The 18,537-nt window shown below is 41.1% G+C and overlaps 1 protein-coding gene across 5 annotated transcripts in view; it reads right to left on the minus strand.

Moving 5' to 3' along the window:
* Nucleotides 1-421: 421 nt before the first annotated feature.
* LRRCC1 (leucine rich repeat and coiled-coil centrosomal protein 1) overlaps nt 422-18,537 on the minus strand; it is a 38,346-nt gene continuing 20,230 nt past the window's right edge. For 3 of the 5 annotated variants that reach the window (XM_038745386.1, XM_038745388.1, XM_038745390.1), the window contains 10 exons: nt 17,683-17,887; nt 16,592-16,731; nt 14,656-14,857; nt 9,812-9,997; nt 9,218-9,392; nt 7,576-7,739; nt 5,641-5,849; nt 4,004-4,141; nt 2,742-2,877; nt 422-810 (listed from right to left, as the gene is read on the minus strand). In XM_038745386.1, coding sequence (XP_038601314.1) covers nt 688-810; nt 2,742-2,877; nt 4,004-4,141; nt 5,641-5,849; nt 7,576-7,739; nt 9,218-9,392; nt 9,812-9,997; nt 14,656-14,857; nt 16,592-16,731; nt 17,683-17,887 — 1,678 coding nt within the window. In that variant the 3' untranslated portion in view covers nt 422-687. The remainder of the gene's footprint in view (nt 811-2,741; nt 2,878-4,003; nt 4,142-5,640; nt 5,850-7,575; nt 7,740-9,217; nt 9,393-9,811; nt 9,998-14,655; nt 14,858-16,591; nt 16,732-17,682; nt 17,888-18,537) is intronic. The other 2 variants (XM_038745387.1, XM_038745389.1) reach the window with 2 other exon arrangements.

The raw sequence follows: 18,537 nt of genomic DNA on the forward strand, positions 1-18,537 counted from the left end.
CCCGGTTCCGCCACATGTCTGCTGTGTGACCTTGGGCAAGTCACTTCACTCTCTGGGCCTCAGTTACCTCATCTGTAAGATGGGAATTGAGACCGTGAGCCCCATATGGGACAGGGACTGTGTCCAACCTGATTTGCTTGTATCCACCCCAGCGTTTAGTACAGTGCCTGGCACATAGTAAGAGCTTAACAAACACAATTATTTTTTCTTATTACGTTTGCAATTTGGATCCAGTTGTCTCACCCCATTAAGTTGTAGGCTCCTCAAAGGCCCAGGCAAATCTTTTTTTATCTCTATTACGTGTTCCCAAGGACCTCATTCAGTTCTCTATACCAAGTATGTGCTCAAAAAATGCTACTAATTCATCAAGAGAAATCAGACAAATACAAATTCAGTTAAAAAATTTAATTAAAACTGCTGAAACATTACAAAAGTGCCTTTTATTAAATATTTTTGACCATTTATTCTATTACATAAGGATAAATAAATTAAGAAAATACTGTACACATCTTTAATCCCTGATCAATACATGATAAACTCCATACACTATATTCAAACTAAAAGAGAAGATGTATTTTATTATCCATGAATATACACAGCAATACAGGCTAAAATTACAACAGAGTGGCTGACATAGCATTTTCCATCAAGTTGCCTGACTATTCTTATGAGAGAACTGTTGTCCTCTCAGAACTCTTGCTGAATGTCATTTAAAGCACAAGTCAGTCGCTTCATTTTTTCCTCCATGGCTCTTTTATTGATGGCTGTTTCTTGTAGAAGCTGCCTCATTTCTTCTTCAACCTCATACACCTGAAATAAAATTTGAATTTTAAACATCTTAGAAATACCTTTGAATTTTATATCCCACTTTAAAAATGCATGCCAAAGAAGGAAAAATCAACCACGAGGGATGTCTTGTGAAAGATTTTGTGATATCTCACTGAACTATTGACAAAGGCAAGGAAGTTGTGGTCCTGAAGAACTGTGAACTACAGAAAACTCATGCTACACTATTCGCGCCTTGACTGACACCCTGCACATGTGCAAACTTATCACCACCACCCACATCCACAAAATAATTTCTTCCAAGAACACATTGTATTGTGTCTAGACAGATGTGCATTATGGGAAGAATATTCCCTAACTCGTCGTAGTGTTCCAGCCAACATACATACCGAAAAAGCACAGACTGAATCAGAAAATACTACATAAAAATTCACTTACTTAAAAGAGACCCAAGAGGTCTATTATAAAAACATATCAAACGTAAAATCTTTCATGGAATGGTGTTTTAACACCAACTATGTGAAACAAAGACAAGCAAAGAACTGAGAAGCAGCACGGCTTAGTGGTAAGAGCACGGGCTTGGGAGTCAGAGGTCATGGGTTCTAATCCTGGCTCTGCAACTTGTTAGCTGTGAGACTTCGGGCAAGTCACTTCACTTCTCTGTGCCTCAGTTACCTCATCTGTAAATCAATCAATCAATCAATCAATCGTATTTATTGAGCGCTTACTATGTGCAGAGCACTGTACTAAGCGCTTGGGAAGTACAAATTGGCATCACATAGAGACAGTCCCTACCCAACAGTGGGCTCACAGTCTAAAAGGGGGAGACAGAGAACAGAACCAAACATACCAACAAAATAAAATAAGTAGGATAGAAATGTACAAGCAAAATAAATAAATAAATAAATAAATAGAGTAATAAATATGTAAAAAGGGGATTAAGATTGTGAGCTCCACGTGGGACAAACTGATTACCTTGTATCTACCCCAGCACTTAGAACAGGCCTTGGCACATAGTAAGGACTTGAATATCATCATTATTATTATTATTTTTATTATTAATAATTAAAAATGCTAAGCTCCAAGCCTCAAAGCAAACAGGGAAGAAAAGAATCTGCTTAGTTTTGTGAGGTAATGAGCCTCAACTTCACTGCTGCCTATAAGATGACTGGTAGCCCCTTCCTACATTTTCAAAGTGCTTCCCCCGTCTACCCCCTGGCCTGGAACTCCTTCCTCTTTCATATCTGATACACCACCACTCTCCATATCTTTAAAACCCTACTAAAATCATATCATCTCCCAGAGGCTTTCCTTAACTAGCCCCTCGTTTTCCCACCTTATCCATCCTTCCTTCTGTATCTTTTATGCACTTCGGTCTGAACTCCTTAAGCACTCTGATACTGACCTCATCCCTAGCCCCACACTTATGTACATATGCCAGTTCGGCTGTCATTTACCTCCCCCACCAGACTGTCAGCTTCTTGAAGGCAGGAATGTTGCCGACCTGTACTTCCCAAGCGCTTAGTACAGTGCTCTGCACACAGTAAGTGCTCAATAAATATGGTTGAATGAATGAATGAATCACATCTACCACGTCTATTTTATTGTATTCTACCACATGATTACTACAGAGCTCTGCACACAGTTAGCACTCAATAAACTGATTATCTTGCCTTAGTTGTCCATGCCAAGTCAGAAAAACAGGAGAAAAATAAATTACAAAAAGGAATCAAAAATTTATCCACTGTTTTCACGAGATGGAAGTTCAATGTGGGATATATGTGATTAAGCATGAAACACTCACCTCATGTTTGCTTTATATAGTGCTAATACTGTGAAAAATATTAATAACAATTCCATTCACCAACTGTGACTTCCCCCATGTGTTTAGGCTATTGACTGTAATAGTGTTTGCTTTGGAAGTTCAAAGGCTACCAGGTAGTTTCATAGATTACCTTTTCATTTGAAGCTTCAATTTGCTTTTGCTTTTCACTTGCAAGTTGTACAAGTTCTACTTGATGAGCTGTAACCATTGAGTCCAGCTGCCTTCTAAAAGCATTGTCCATAGAATGAAGTTTTTCCAGTGTGGCTCTAAAACAGGACATAAACTTCATGGCATTTTTTCCTCTGAAAACCTCTTTCTCTTATTCCATTAATAACTAATAAGCAGGCATGCTATCCTGCAAAGAACCACTGCAACAAGCACTAGGTAACCAACCGACTGACCCACCTCCCAGGAATTCTTTCAGAAAAATCATGTTCAATTTGAGGAACATTTGGAAAGCCAGAGAAGTAGAAGCCTGAGAAAAAAAGGAGCAGCATGGCCTAGTGGCTTGGGAGTCAGGACGATCTGGGGTCTAATCCCAACTCTGCCATTTGTCTGCTGTGTGACCGTGGGCAAGTCACTTGCTTCTTTATGCCTCAATTACCTTATCTGTAAAATGGGGATTAAGATTGTGAGCCCCATGTGGGACATTGCCTGTGTCCAACCTGATTATTTTATCTATCCCACTGCTTCCTATAGCACCTGGCTTAATACCAGAAACACCACCCAAAAATAAACAAAAGAGAAGCCATCTGCAACGAAACCCTCATTTCCTCTACTCCCTATGCCTTCTGTGTAGCTTATGCAGTTGAAGCTATATCCCTTTAGCACTCCATATTCAGCCCACCCTCAGTCCCACAGCCCTTATAACATGACCATAATTTATATGAATGCTTGCTCCTGCTGGAAAGGGGATGTGTTTAACAGCATATAGTACATCAAGTGCTCAAATATCATAGATTGCCTTTTCATTTCATACTAATTTTAGTCCTTTCACCTGGAGATCTTTGGATGGTTGAAGGCAATTCTCCCTTCCCACTGTCTCCATTTACAGACCACCTCCCAAACTGGTTTCCTGCAGCAACACTGCCCCAGCTCCCCATGAACAGCTGGTAGCACTACCAGCTCCTCCCATCCTTGAATGGGGCATAAGGGTAGATGGGGAGTTTTACTCTTTTACTCCCTGATGTAAGAGATGTCTAGCACAGAGTAAGTGCTTAACAAATACCGCTAAAAACAAACAAACAAAAAAACAGGCTGGAAAGAAATGCAGATGGAACTGAGCTTATTATATAAAAACCATGTGTGCATTTTCCTTTAAGTAGACTCAAAACGTTGACAGCCAGCTTTAACATTTGCAAAAATAATTCTTAAACTTGTACTCATATTTACTTTTGAGCTTGAAGATTTTTGTCTCTTTCTTCAATGAGTTTCTTTTCCTTAGCATCAAACTTTTCTTTCATTTGTTTAACTTGTACCTCAAGCTGATGTAGCAGGTCTCCTTTCTCTTGCCACTTCTTATTCATTGCACTAAAATGAAAATACAAGGGTTAAAATGAAATGCTCAAATGTTAACTCACTAATAATAATAATAATAATGGCATTTTATTAAGTGCTTACTATGTGCAAAGCACTATTCTAAGCACTGGGGAGGTTACAAGGTGATCAGGTTGTCCCACGTGGGGCTCAGTCTTAATCCCCATTTTACAGATGAGGTAACTGAGGCACAGAGAAGTGAAGTGACTTGCCTAAAGTCACACAGCTGACAAGGCTCTACCAATTGCCAGCTGTGTGACTTTGGGCAAGTCACTTCACTTCTCTGGGCCTCAGTTCCCTCATCTGTAAATGGGGATGAAGACTGTGAGCCCCCCGTGGGACAATCTGACCACCTTGTACCTTCTCCAGTGCTTAGAACAGTGCTTTGAACACAGTAAACGCTTAATAAATGCTATCATTATTATTATTATTATTATAAGTGGCGGAGCTGGGATTTGAACCCATGACCTTTGATTCCAAAGCCCATGCTCTTTCCACTGAGCCAGTTGTGTCTGCAGGCATGCGTTTTGAAGGGTTTGTGAGTACAAAAATCTGCTCCTGACTTGCCTGAATTTGCAGGGGGCAAGTTTCATGTTAAAGCGCTAAACTCTGGGGAATTCCCCTGAGAACCAACAACATTAGGAAGCCACACACCTGGGTTCTAATCCCGCCTCTCCCACTTATGTGCTGTGTGACCTTGGGCAAGTCACTTAACTTCTCTGTGCCTCAATTACCTCATCTGTAAAACGGGGATTAAAACTGTAAACCCTGTGTGGGACCGGGACTGCATCCAACCTGATTTACTTATATCTACCCCAGCGCTTGGTACAGTATCAGGAACATGATAAGCACACTTAACGAACACTATATAAAAAAAAGAAAAGCAAAAAAAGCACACAACTAATTCCCACCTTCCACAGAGGACCCTGAAAATAGCACTCCAACTGTGCCTTTCCACCTGCCGCCCAATCTAGACACCCACCCATATCTCCTCCTCCCTGCTGTTGCTCCCCGCTGTCCTCACGGTCCAGACACACCCGCCACCAGGAAACAGCCATCAACGGACTGATTTCTGATCAGTACGGAGGCACACACAAAGATAGACTCCTCCACAGCTAAAGATGCCCAGTCACATGGCCACAAACGATCATTTTTCAGTCTTAGACTGAGACATGAGTACTACTCGTCTGCTGTGTGACTTTGGGCAAGTCGCTTAATTTCTCTGTGCCTCAGTTACCTCATCTGTAAAATGGGGATTAGGACTGTGAGTCCCACAAGGGACAACCTAATCACCTTGTATCCCCCCCCACAGCGCTTAGAACAGTGCTTCACACATAATAAGCGCTTAACAAATACCACCATTATTATTATTACTAGTTGGTTGGTGAGGTAGGTACCATTAATGCCTTTGATATAGGAAAAGTCTGTTAGAGATTTTCAACTTGTCCTTAAATTTGTCTTGTGTAAATCCAGTTGTATATTGTGCAGGTCACCTGTAAGATTTTGTAATTTCTTCAAGTTCCTCTTCCTTCTCTCGCAACTGTTGTTTCAGTTCCTCTTTCCTTTCTCGGTGCCTTTCCAGTTTCTCCATCAGTTCTTCCAGTTCTGCGGTCTTTCCATCCAGTTGTTCTTGAGCAGCTTTCTGAGTCTTGTTGGTTTCATCCTGGAGTCTTCTGAGACGTTCCTCTCTCTCCTGTAAGCCCTTCAAAGACAACTTGCATTTTAGTAAGCTGCGTGGTTTTTTTTTTTTTGGTTTTTACAAGGCAGGAGGTTTAAAAAAATATAAAAGCCCCAGATTCTCTGAGAGAATAAGGTTAAATCTTTATGCATTTATGAAAAAGGTTAACTGTAATTTATTTCCCACAAAACATAAAAATATTATTCATTAATTTCTACTATATGGGGCAAATAATGATAATTGGTTTGAAGGCCTTGCTGTGTGCCAAGCAGCGTACTAAGCATTGGGGTAGATACAAGATAAATAGGCCCCACACAGGGCTCACAGTATAAATACTACTACTAACAACAACAACAACAATAATAATAAATCTAAATAGGAGGGAGAACAGGTATTGAATTCCCATTTTGTAGATGAGGGAACTGAGGTACAGAGAAGTTAAGTGCTGCGTACAGATGGTTACACAGCAAGGTAGATGGCAGAGCTGGGATCAGAACAGTGGTCCTCTAAATCCCAGGCCCATGTTACTTCCACAAGGCCACGCTGCTTCCCTAGATAAAGAAATTTCAACTCATTATTTAAAAGTAAGCCTACTTGATCACTTAGAACTGCGATTTCCTTTAAAGGTTGAGATAAAACTTATTAAGTCATTTTGCCTAGAAAGTGCAATATGAGTTGCAACTTTGGGCTAGTTTACCACAGAAGTGAGGAAAATTTGCTCTGTTTTTCTGTAAAGTGAGAAAATGGAAGTTTGTCCTTTTTACTTAAAAAAGCTGTGATACTGCAACAAATGATAGATTCTAAACACTACCATGGCTTTTAGGGAGAAAAATATTTTGAGCCCAACAGGCAAACTGTAGTTAGCAAACCACAAACAATCAATGTGCGTGGGAGAGAGTACAATAAAACGGAATTGGTAGACCCATTCCATGTCCACAATAAACACATTTAAAAATGAATGAATTAATACTGATAGGCAAAGATATATTTTTTTGGGTGTTAGGTTTCAACCTAGGCCCTAAGAGTGTAGAGTCTATCTTCATGACTTTCAGACTGTAAAACTGTTAGATTATGAAAGCCCTACATCAGACAAAGACTGGGGCTCAAAAGTTGCATTACTGAACTGATAGAGTACACTATTCCAGTAATCCCTGTGAGACGCAGAGTGGCCTAGGGGACAGAGCACAGGCCCGAGAGTAAGAAGGACCTCGGTTCTAATCCCAACTCCGCCATTTGTCTGCTATGTGACCGTGGGCAAGTCACTTCACTTCTCTTCCCTCAGTTACCTCATTTGTAAAATGGGGATTAAGGCTGTGAGCCCAATGTTGGACAGGGTCCATATCCAACCCAATTATCTTGTATCTAACCCAATGCTTGATATGGTGCTTGAGGTAACCAATACCACAATTACTTAAATTGCAAGGTCTTTAAAACAGGATTCCACACTAAGACACCTATGTACAACATTAGTAATAAATTTGTGTCAAAGGATTGCGATCCTTTGGGAAAGTCACTTAATTTCTCTTTTCCTTGGTTTCCTCATCTGTAAAGTGGGGATTAAATCCTACTCCCTCTTACTTAGATTGTGAGCCCTGGGTGGGACAGGGACTGTCCAACCTGATCTAATTCAGTGCTTAGAACAGTGCCTGGCACAGAGTAAGCATTTAACAAATACAAGTACCATTATTATTATTATTATTATTTTTCCATAACGGGAAAGCTACAAGATCAAAGAAAATACAAAGCTTACTTCTTTTAGTTTCCTAATAGTTTCAGTTTGATCATCCACAATTTTGGTTTTAATTCTTAAAGCATCATTGTTCCTTTCATTTTGCTTTCGTAGAGACTCATTATCCATAGATAAAACTTCAATCTTGGCCTCTAATTTTCCACGATCTTGAGCTAGAGAAGCACCTAAATAAGATGTTCAGAGATTTCAACTTGATCACCTACTATATTTTTTAAGTGAGTAAATATGTTTATTGCTATACTGCTAGTTTAACATAAAAAGTACTTACATTGCATGTTAGCGACTGAATACACAAAAATGGATTCTACAATACAGTTCGTATCGGCAATTAGGCTTAACTACTATAAGCATTTTGCACACAGACTTCTAAACAATCCCACAAGATGGTGCTACATGAGTATTTACTATTACAATGGCTGGAAGTTAATGTGGGAAGAAGCAATTTTGTTGATAAAAAGCATTGTTTTGGTTTCTTCAATTATACACTACTACTCTTTTTACCTTTCTCGAGGTACAGACAGTGTTTATCAACAATGCATGAAAAAGTAATGCAAAGGGGTGCATGGGATAAGGTTTGTATTTTAAGAGTATTATAGTGGATACTTCCTGGGTTTTCAATGTACACAGAGCACATTTCACCTTCCACACCATCCTAACTCCTGTACAGACCATGTGATGAAGAATATGGTGATAATGAGTCTAGATCTTCATCCCGCTGATTCTGCCCCATGGTCCCTCTCCATAAGCCAAGACGAAGTCAGGCCTGCCTGATCTAAAGTAGCATGCTTTTTCACACTTTTCCTCAGCTCTGTACCACGGGGGGAAGATGGGAGGAAAAACCACGCTGGAAGAACCTCCAAGCATTGCTTGGATTCCAGGAAGGCCTGAAGCAGAGAGGGCGTCAGAGTGGAGCCCCTGAGACAAGCCAAGGCAACAGCTGCCCAGAGGGTAGATTTCAGGCCATCATCATCAATCGTATTTATTGAGCGCTTACTATGTGCAGAGCACTGTACTAAGCGCTTGGGAAGTACAAACTGGCAACATATAGAGACAGTCCCTACCCAACAGTGGGCTCACAGTCTAAAAGGGGAAGACAGAGAACAGAGACAGAGACAGAGGCCAGCTACAAGGCATGCAGGGGAACACAATCCCATAGCCAAATCTCCAAGTGTATAAGGGCTGACTCCAATGGCTTTGCACCAACTACAAAATATTATGTCAGAATATATTTCTGGCCAATCTCCTTTTGGGTTGAGTGTAAATGGAGCAAGACACATTCGTGCCATTAAGCATTTTTTTTTAAATGAGCACAGGTTCTGACTCATGCAAAAGAAGGGCTATCTCTAAAGAAATCCACTAGTCTTGGCTCACTCGCAATCTTCTACTGGGGGAGTCAACCTGACAAGGGAACTGCATAATAATCGTTATTCCAAAACCAGGGATAGTCGTTTTGAGCTAAGCCAATCTACTGAACTATTCAGTAAGCTGGCTAAATGACAAAAGCCTTATGCCTCCATCTGGCTTTCTTCTATGGGTGTTAAACAATATGTCCAAACCGTTTAATTACTGTCAAACACTGATTTCCTTGTAACCACTGAAAAAGCAAAATTTATTCTTAAATCCAAAGAGGGTTTGTTTATACCCTGTTGTGCCAGCTCTTGACCCCATAGCTTTCTTTCTGCTCTTAAACCATCGATTATTGACTCTTGAGCTGTCAGTTGTGAGATAAGTTGTGATTTTTCTTGCTTAAGAAGTTCTACTTGAATAGTCTTCTCCTTGTCCTCCTCAACCATAGTTTCAAGGGTTTGAATTCGTTTCTATAGCCGCAAAGGAAAAAAAAAGGTGAAAAAACCCAAATTTCCCCAGTCACAGCTTTTTTAAGTTGAAAAATTATTAAATATGATAAAAACGAGTCTTCCTCGGGACCAGTGGATTTTGCCCTACGAAGGACAAATTCACCTTCAAAACTACTTAAGAAGAAATTTATTCTTCTTGCTGGAGTTGGTTCATGTTAAGTTCAACTTCAAGAGAGTATATTGAATAAATGACTAGGTAAAGTAAAAGTGAAGACAAAGGTAAGGATGCAGTTGGAATTTTAGAATGATTAGACACAGGTTTTTAAAAATTTATTTTTAAATAAAAATAAAATTTAAAAATTTATTTTTAAATACATTAAAATGATAGCTTTTCCTAAGCAAAAATCAAAGGAAAGTCAAAAGGTCCTGCACTGTCTTACCTTTAAATTCGATGTAGCTTCCAGCTTTGACTGGGAAACTTCAGCAATCTTTGCTTTTTGTTCTTTCACTAAAGAGGTCAGATCTTGAATTAAAGTAGAGGTCTGCTTCTCTTTTTGCTGGGCCTGGGCAAGAGCATGTTTATTCTTTGCTAACTCAGTCGCAACATTTTCAAAACCATCCTTAACCTACATTTTCAAAAACCAGACAAAATCCTTTTATAAGGGAATGGAAGAAAAATTGTCAAGGTGAACACAAAAACCACAAAGCCTGGAACATGAGACTACGATGAAGGCTTGGACCACGGACTGGCAGAACAAAGACAGTGAGGCCTGAGGAACTGAAGGGGCAGCCCTTGGGCCTTGGGCTCAAGCGCTCAGTACACTGCTCTGCACACAGAAAGCACTTAATAAATACGACTGAATGAGACACACATGATGGGAAGGAGGAAACCTAGGAGGCAGCAGGCAGGTTCACAGATGGAGAAAGCTTAAGTCCACTCAAGCTATGAAAGCCATTTGGGGATAATCAAGAGCTGAGGGTAATGGTTCTCCCAATATTTCAAGAGTCAATACAACCATTCAGTCCGTGTTTCCCCGCTCCTCAAGAACCTCCAGTGGTTACCCACCCACCTTCACATCAAACAGAAACACCTTACCATACGATTTAAGGCACTCAATCACCTTGCTCCCTCCTACCTCACCTTGCTACTCTCATGCTACAGCCCAGCACACAGGCATGGCTCCTCTAATATCAACCTATTCATTGTACCTCAGTCTTTTCTATCTCACCTCCAACCCCTTGCCGAGGTCCTCCTCCTGGCCTGGAACTCCCTCAATCAATCGTATTTATTGAGATGTTACTATGTGCAGAGCACTGTACTAAGCGCTTGGGAGAGTACAATAAAACAGAGTTGGTAAACACATTCCCAGCCGACAACAAGCTTAAAGTTTCTCTCCTCCACATCTGAAAAACCACCACTCTGCCTACTTTCAAATTCTCATTAAAACCACTTCTCCTCCAAGAGGCCTTCCCCAACTAAGCTCTCAATCCCTGCATCACCCTTACACTTGAATTTGTACCCTTTTAGACCCTGATATTCACCCCACCTTCAGGCCTACAGCACTTATGAACATATCTGTAACATCCCCCTCTAGAGTGTAAACTCCATGTGGGCAGGTACATAAAAAACTCTGGCTATTGGTTTAAGTAACCTTACAGTTTACTTAATTCAATTGAAGATCAAGTAGCAAGCATTTCTCTATTTTCTGGATTATTCTCTCCCTTGACTGCTGTTAGTTTTATTTATTAAAATCACAGTTGCTTCTTGTACTATTTGAACTCATCTTCAATGAGCGTTCTCTGAAAATACAGATGAAACATTTTAAAATTTAAATATTTAATTTAATCTCATCTATATCGCCGGCAACCCCTTTCGCACATCCTCCCCCTAGGCTGGAACATCCTCCCCTTCCATATATGCCAGACCACCACTCTTTCCACTTTCAAAGCACAATTAAGGCAGCATCGTCTCCATGAGACCTTCCCTGATTAAGCTCTCTTTTCCCTGGCTCACTCTCCCTTCTGCATCATCTATGCACTTGGATCTGTGACCTTTGGACATTTGATATTCTCTCTATACCTATTCCCACAGCACTTATGTACATATGTTTATTATAAATTACTTATTTATTCATACTGATGTCTGTTTCCTCCTGTAGACTGTAAGCTCGTAATGAGCAGAGAGTGTGTCTACTAATTCTGTTGCACTGTACTCTCCCAAGTGCTGAGAACAGTGCTCTGCACATAGTAAGCTTGCAGTAATTACCACTGATTGATTGAAAATATTCTTAATATCTTAAAAGGCTATAAAACCTACTCCTATCTTGAATTCTACATTGCCCCAAAGGTGAGGATGGTGATGGAGGGAAATTTCTGTGGGTAGGGGTTGAAGAAGGGAGCAAGTCACAGAATAAATTACACTTTCCCATGAAGGCTTGAAAGACTTTAAACTGGACCCTCCATGAGTAAGGAGCAGTTGTATTAAGACACAACTGTTTCAGCCATGTTTTTCACTTTGATTCATTTCCCTTAGACTGTGAGCCCCATGTGGGAGAGGGACTCAGTGCTCTGCACACAGTAAGTGCTCAATAAATACAATTGAATGATTATCTTGTATCAATCTCCCCAGCGCTTAGTACAGTGCTTGGCACCTAGCAGGCATTTAACATCACAATTATTATTAGTCAATTATCAGTTCTGTTGCACTGTACTCTCCCAAACACTTAGTGTAGTTGTTCTACTCATGTAAGCTCTCAACATGTACCACTGATTGACTGATTAGTGAATAAGTAGACCCAGATCTGGAAAAAAATCGCTTCCTTGCCACTTTCAGGGCTCAGTATTTAGAAAGACCAATACACTAATTTAAACATCTGTTAAAGAGGACAGCCTCTACAGTGAGTAAGTTCTAAAGAAACTTACTGGAATTATAACGTTTCTTGGAAAGGTCCTTTCTTTCTATTCTCTTGTATTTATGAAGCTATCACTGCTGGCAAAGAGGTCAGAATGGGCAGGTCGGTTGTTTGTTGTCACTCTGGCCCAAGAAAGGAAGAACTGCACATGGAGAGTTGAGGCTGCAGTCAAAGATGTAGCCAGGAGAAAACACTGCCATTCAGGCAGGATCCTTGTCAGCCCTCAGTCCAAGGAATGGCTAAGAATAGGGTTTGGACATCTGGATATGGGGAAATCACTGAGCGTAAGAAACATGTCTACCATCTCTGTAATAATAATAATGATGGCATCCTTCCCATCTCACAAGCCCGCAACCTTGATGTTATCCTCAACTCTGCTCTCTTGTTCACCCCTCACATCCAATCCATCACCACTTGCTGGTCTCACCTCCGCAACATTGACAAGATCCGCCCTTTCCTCTCCATCCAAACCGCTACCCTGCTCGTTCAAGCTCTCATCCTATCCCGTCTGGATTACTGCATCAGCCTCCTCTCCGATCTCCCATCCTCCTGTCTCTTCCCACTTCAATCCATACTTCACGCTGCTGCCCGGATTGTCTTTGTCCAGAAACGTTCTGGGCATGTTACTCCGCTCCTCAAAAATCTCCAGTGGCTACCAATCAACCTACGCGTCAGGCAAAAACTCCTCACCCTCAGCTTCAAGGCTCTCCATCACCTCGCCCCTCCTACCTCACCTCCCTTCTCTCCTTCTACAGCCCAGCCTGCACCCTCCTCGCCTCTGCCACTAATCTCCTCATCGTGCCTCGTTCTCACCTGTCCCGGCCCACATCATCCCCCTGGCCTGGTATGCCCTCCCTCCGCATATCCGCCAAGCTAGCTCTCTTCCTCCCTTCAAGGCCCTACTGAGAGCTCACCTCCTCCAGGAGGCCTTCCCAGACTGAGCCCCCTCCTTCCTCTCCCCCTCCTCCCCCTCCCCACCCCTCCCGCCTTACCTCCTCTTCCCCTCTCCACAGCACCTGTATATATGTATATATGTTTGTACGTATTTATTACTCTATTTTATTTGTACATATTTATTCTAATTATTTTATTTTGTTAATATGTTTTGTTTTGTTCTCTGTCTCCCCTTTCTAGACTGTGAGCCTACTGTTGGGTAAGGACCGTCTCTATATGTTGCCAACTTGTACTTCCCAGGCGCTTAGTACAGTGCTCTGCACACAGTAAGCGCTCAATAAATACGATTGAATGAAATTGTTAAGCACTTACAATACAAGGGGAGGGGGATACAAGGTGATCAGGTTGTCCCACGTGGGGCTCACATTTTACTCAAAATCCCCATTTTACAGATGAGGTAACTAAGGTACAGAGAAGTTAAGTGACTCGCCCAAATTCACACAGCTGACAGGTGGCAGAGGCACGATTAGAACCCATGATCTCTGACTCCCATGCCCGTGCTCTTACCACTGAGCCACGCTAAGCACTTAATACAGTGCTCTGCACAAAGCAAGCACTCAATAAGTACTGCTGATTGACTATTTGCTGAATGAACCTCACATTCCCTTTACTTATGAATCAAGATAATTGGAAAGATGATCTAAAGCCCCCCATGGAAAGGGCTTATGTCCCCTAACTTTTAGGGTTTTAGTTTTCAATGCTATACCATTGCTAATACTTTCAGGAGATTAAAGTGCATGGGCGGGAACTCCGTTTTCCTCTATTTTAATAATAATAATTATGATGGCATTTATTAAGTGCTTACTATGTGCAATGCACTGTTCTAAGCACTGAGGAAGTTACAAGGTGATCAGGTTATCCCACATGGGGCTCACAGTCTTAATCCTCATTTTACAGATGAGGTAACAGGCATAGAAAAGTTAAGTGACTTGCCCAAAGTCACACAGCTGACAATCAGCGGAGTCGGAATTTGAACCCATGACCTCTGACTCCAAAGCCCGTGCTCTTTCCACTGAGCCATGCTGTTCCTATTTTATTTTGGGCAGAATTACCCGCTGGTGCTTAACCTTTCAAATGATGATTTCCAATGCATTTTTTTTTTTTTTAAAAGTAAAAATAAGATCTGTCGTTTGAATTTCAGCCAACAAGTGAACCATGTTCTCATGCTTAGGAACTACCCAGTTTTGAATTAGGTGAGAAAACTAAGTCATATATTTCTACTTCTGAACACTTTCTTAATGAACACAAAGTTCATTTCCTAAAAAATTCACCAGAAATTCACAATATTACCACTTCCAGTTTTTCTCTATATGGACATACTACATCTGCTATGCAATACGTGAAAGATAGAAAATACACTCAACTAGGAAAGGAATATTGATGCTGTTTTCATTTCCATGATACTCTGCCACTCTTACCTCTTTAAATCTTTTAGCTTCAATAGTTAAGGCAATACGAAATTCATTTTCTAGTTCCAGGTACTGCTGATTCAAAGTATTAATCTTCTGTTGAAATTCTTGCACATGCTGCTCATGCCTTTTCTCTTCTTTAGCAATTTCTTTGGCCAAAGCATCCTTGAAATCAGATCCATTCAAAGTCACTCTTGATTCAAGTTCTTTCCTGAAATAAGATTTCTTGTTCACAAAGAGTTGACCCTTCTACAAGTTTATGCTGTTTTTTACCTGATTTTATCAAAAAAAGCTTTTCACATTATTAAATGTGCCTGAATACCATACCATTCCTGGTTCCTCTACCCGTTCTTAGGCTTTCTAAATTAACTCAGTCCCTTCTCAGTCTCAAATGTTCAAAATACAACATTCCTCCCATTTCTCCCCAAATCTCTTCCGCTTTGCCCATACCTGGTCTTTACTGACAAGTGAGTGGGGCAGGAATGTCATCCTGCTTCACGGCTGGGGAAACAAGACCTAAGCAGTAGGACTAGAGATGAGGGATAATGGGGAGTTCTGAGATTTTAGGGTGACCAGGAACACATCATCATCATCATCATCATCAATCGTATTTACTGAGCGCTTACTGTGTGCAGAGCACTGTACTAAGCACTTGGGAAGTACAAGCTGGCCACATATAGACAGTCCCTACCCAACAGTGGGCTCACAGTCTAGAAGGGGGAGACAGAGAACAAAACCAAACATACTAACAAAATAAAATAAATAGATAGGTACAAGTGAAATAAATAAAGTGATAAATATGTACAAACGTATATACATATATACAGGTAGAAGGCTCGGTATTGCCAGTCATGCTGCACAGAACCTTTGCAGCATGGTGTGTGGGACTTGGCTAGTTTTTACTTAGGCATAATTCTCAATCAGTTAACTGCCAACAGGAAATTCACTCTACAGTGTAAACTCCTTGTGGGAAGGGAACATAGCTACCAAATCTGTTCTACTGTACTCTCCTAGGAACTTAAGTGCTCAGCACACAGCAACTGCTCAACAAATCCAATTAATTCTAGCTAACTACTTAAGTGGGACCCTCTCAGGGTTGCACCTGAAGATTTTCCAGAACTCTACCAGTCACGACTACAGGAGGGAGAGTCAAGGAGAGCCCTACCCATTCCATTCCTAGCTTGGGCAGTGGTTAGTGAGTGGAAGTCAAAACTCAACTGTGCTGGGCAGCAGCAGCATGGGAGAGAATCGAGGGCAGAGACTCATTTACTGCACGGAAGGCGGCAATAGTAAACTACTTCTGTATTTTTACCAAGAAAACTCTATGGATACACCACTAGAACGATTGCAGATGGAAGTGGGGTGCTCTGGGAGACATGTGTTTATGGCGTCGCTATGGGTCGGACGTGACTTGACAGCATAAGACAATAACAACAACGTAAGTGGGGCTGCTTAGTTGAAGACAGGGTATTCAGGGATATCTAGTGCTTGACTCTCTTTAAGGAGCTCAATCAATCAGTGATATTTACTGAGCGCTTACTGTAATAATAATAATAATTATGGCATTTATTAAGCGCTTACTATGTGCAAAGCACTGTTCTAGGTGCTGGGGAGGTTACAAAGTGATCAAGTTGTCCCACAGGGGGCTCACAATCTTAATCCCCATTTTACAGATGAGGGAACTGAGGCACAGAGAACTTAAGTGACTTGCCAAAGTCACACAGCTGACAACTGGCAGAGCCAAGATTCGAACCCATGACCTCTGACTCCAAAGCCCATGCTCTTTCCACTGAGCCAAGCTGCTTCTCTGTATGCAGAGCACTGTGTTAAGCTAAATCTGGGTGCCACAGGCATTCCCCCACAGGTAACCTGGACCTTACTTTTAGATGCCCGGGTAACCCCAGATATTTCCCCAACTGATTTAGTTTCCTAATGCAATGCGTACCTGTGTTCTTGTTCTTTTAACGCTAGAATTTCGTGAAGCTGTTGCACCTTCTCTTTCTGTTGACGGAGAGATACTCTAAGAATCTGCAATTCTCTCTCAGTAGCCGAAGCTTTAAGCTCCAATTCTTGAACCCGTTTCATCTGCACAAAGTTTAGGGATTTACTGAGGTCTCTTGATAAGATTTCCCAATTCAATCCCAGGATAATAATAATAAAAAGTTCTTCTCTAAATGTCTAGGACTAACATTAAGAAAACATTAGTAGGAGATGGGAGAGCATTGATACCACCCTAACACAGCTGGTATCGAAAACAACTTTCTTATCCAGAGAGCTGACAATACCCTATCCCAGATCTGGTGGCAATAATAAATAAATACTAATGATGGTATTTGTTAAGCACTTCCTATATATATATGCCAAGCACTGTTCTAAGCGCTGGGGTAGATACAAAGTAATCAAGTTGTCCCAAGTGGGGCTCACAGTCTTAATCCCCATTTTACAGATGAGGGAACCAAGGCACAGATAAACTAAGTGACTTGCCCAAAGTCAAACTGCTGATAAGTGGAGGAGCCAGGATTAGAACACATGACCTCTGACTCCCAAACCCATGTTCTTTTCACTAAGCCACCTGCCCTTCAGCTTCAGGCACCTAAACCAGTACCCAGGTAGGTGAGAGCTCTACTACCTCATCAGACCCACCATTATTTTTTTTCTTTTTTAAAATTTTTAGAACAAAAGGATACTAGCAGTGCCACACACTGGGTCAGACTCATGGTCCACATATCTGACAACAGACTGTAAAACACCTTGGATTAACAGGGTGTTGGTAATCCTGTTTACCATCTAAACCCCACCCCCATCATTTCTCTCCAGAATTTGATCTTCACAGCCTGAATAAAGATTTTACCAACCTACAAACATTTCCCCAACTATTTCAACATTTTCGATTTTCACAGCAACAATGGTCGTGATGTCAGTAAACGACATTAATCTTAAATGCGGTAGTCATATTTTCCATCATCATACAAATATTTACTTCTAGAGGATTTTGTTTTTGACCACTTGTGTGGCTATTACAATAAAGAGAAATACCTCAGAAGCTTGTTGCTGTACTCTCTGTGTCTCCATCTTTGACAGTTTTTCTTCCAAATTCCTTAGGATTCTCTGTTGTTCCTCCTCTTTCAGCCTTGACTGATTTAACTCATTAGTAAGTTTCTCAGATGCATTTTGAAATTTTTGGATGATGGCTTGCAATCTTATTTTGGCATTTCTTTCCTTAAAAACCAATTCCTTTAGCCTAAACATTAAGAAAAATGATTGCATTCAATTTCATCAGATCCAAAACTGCCCCCTCCGCAAATTTGGCTTTTAAACAAAATTCCAACCCCACCAGGCTTGTTTCAAAGAGGAGCTTTAGAGGCATCTCCTTCCACTCATAGTGCTTTCCAGCCTGATTCCCTGCAGTTACTGCAGACTCTTTTTTCTTTTTAAATAGTATTTGTTAGGAGCTTACTATGTGCAAGGCACTGTACTAAGCGCTGGGGTAGATACAAGTTAATCAGGTTGGATGCTGTCCCTGCCCCACATGGGGCTCACGGTCTTAATCCCCATTTTACTAATGAGGTAACCTGAGAAGACTCTTCTTTCCAATCCCAACTTCTGGAACCTGAAAGAGATATGTTTCTATATACATGCTTCTGTATACATATAGATGGATGGATATATTGACTGGTGAAGCAGCATGGCCTAGTGGCAAGAGCATGGGCTTGAGAGTGAGAGGACGTGGGTTCTAATCCCAGCTCTGATCTTTGTCTGCTGTGTGACCCTGGGTAAGTTACTTCACTTATCTGTGCCTCAGTTACCTCATCTGTAAAATGGGGGATTAAGACTGTGAACCCCAGTGGGACAACCTGATTCCTGATTACCTCGTATCTACCCCAGAGCTTA

This window comes from Tachyglossus aculeatus, chromosome 4 (genome assembly GCF_015852505.1).
Source record: "Tachyglossus aculeatus isolate mTacAcu1 chromosome 4, mTacAcu1.pri, whole genome shotgun sequence".
NCBI classification, from domain to species: Eukaryota; Metazoa; Chordata; class Mammalia; order Monotremata; family Tachyglossidae; genus Tachyglossus; species Tachyglossus aculeatus.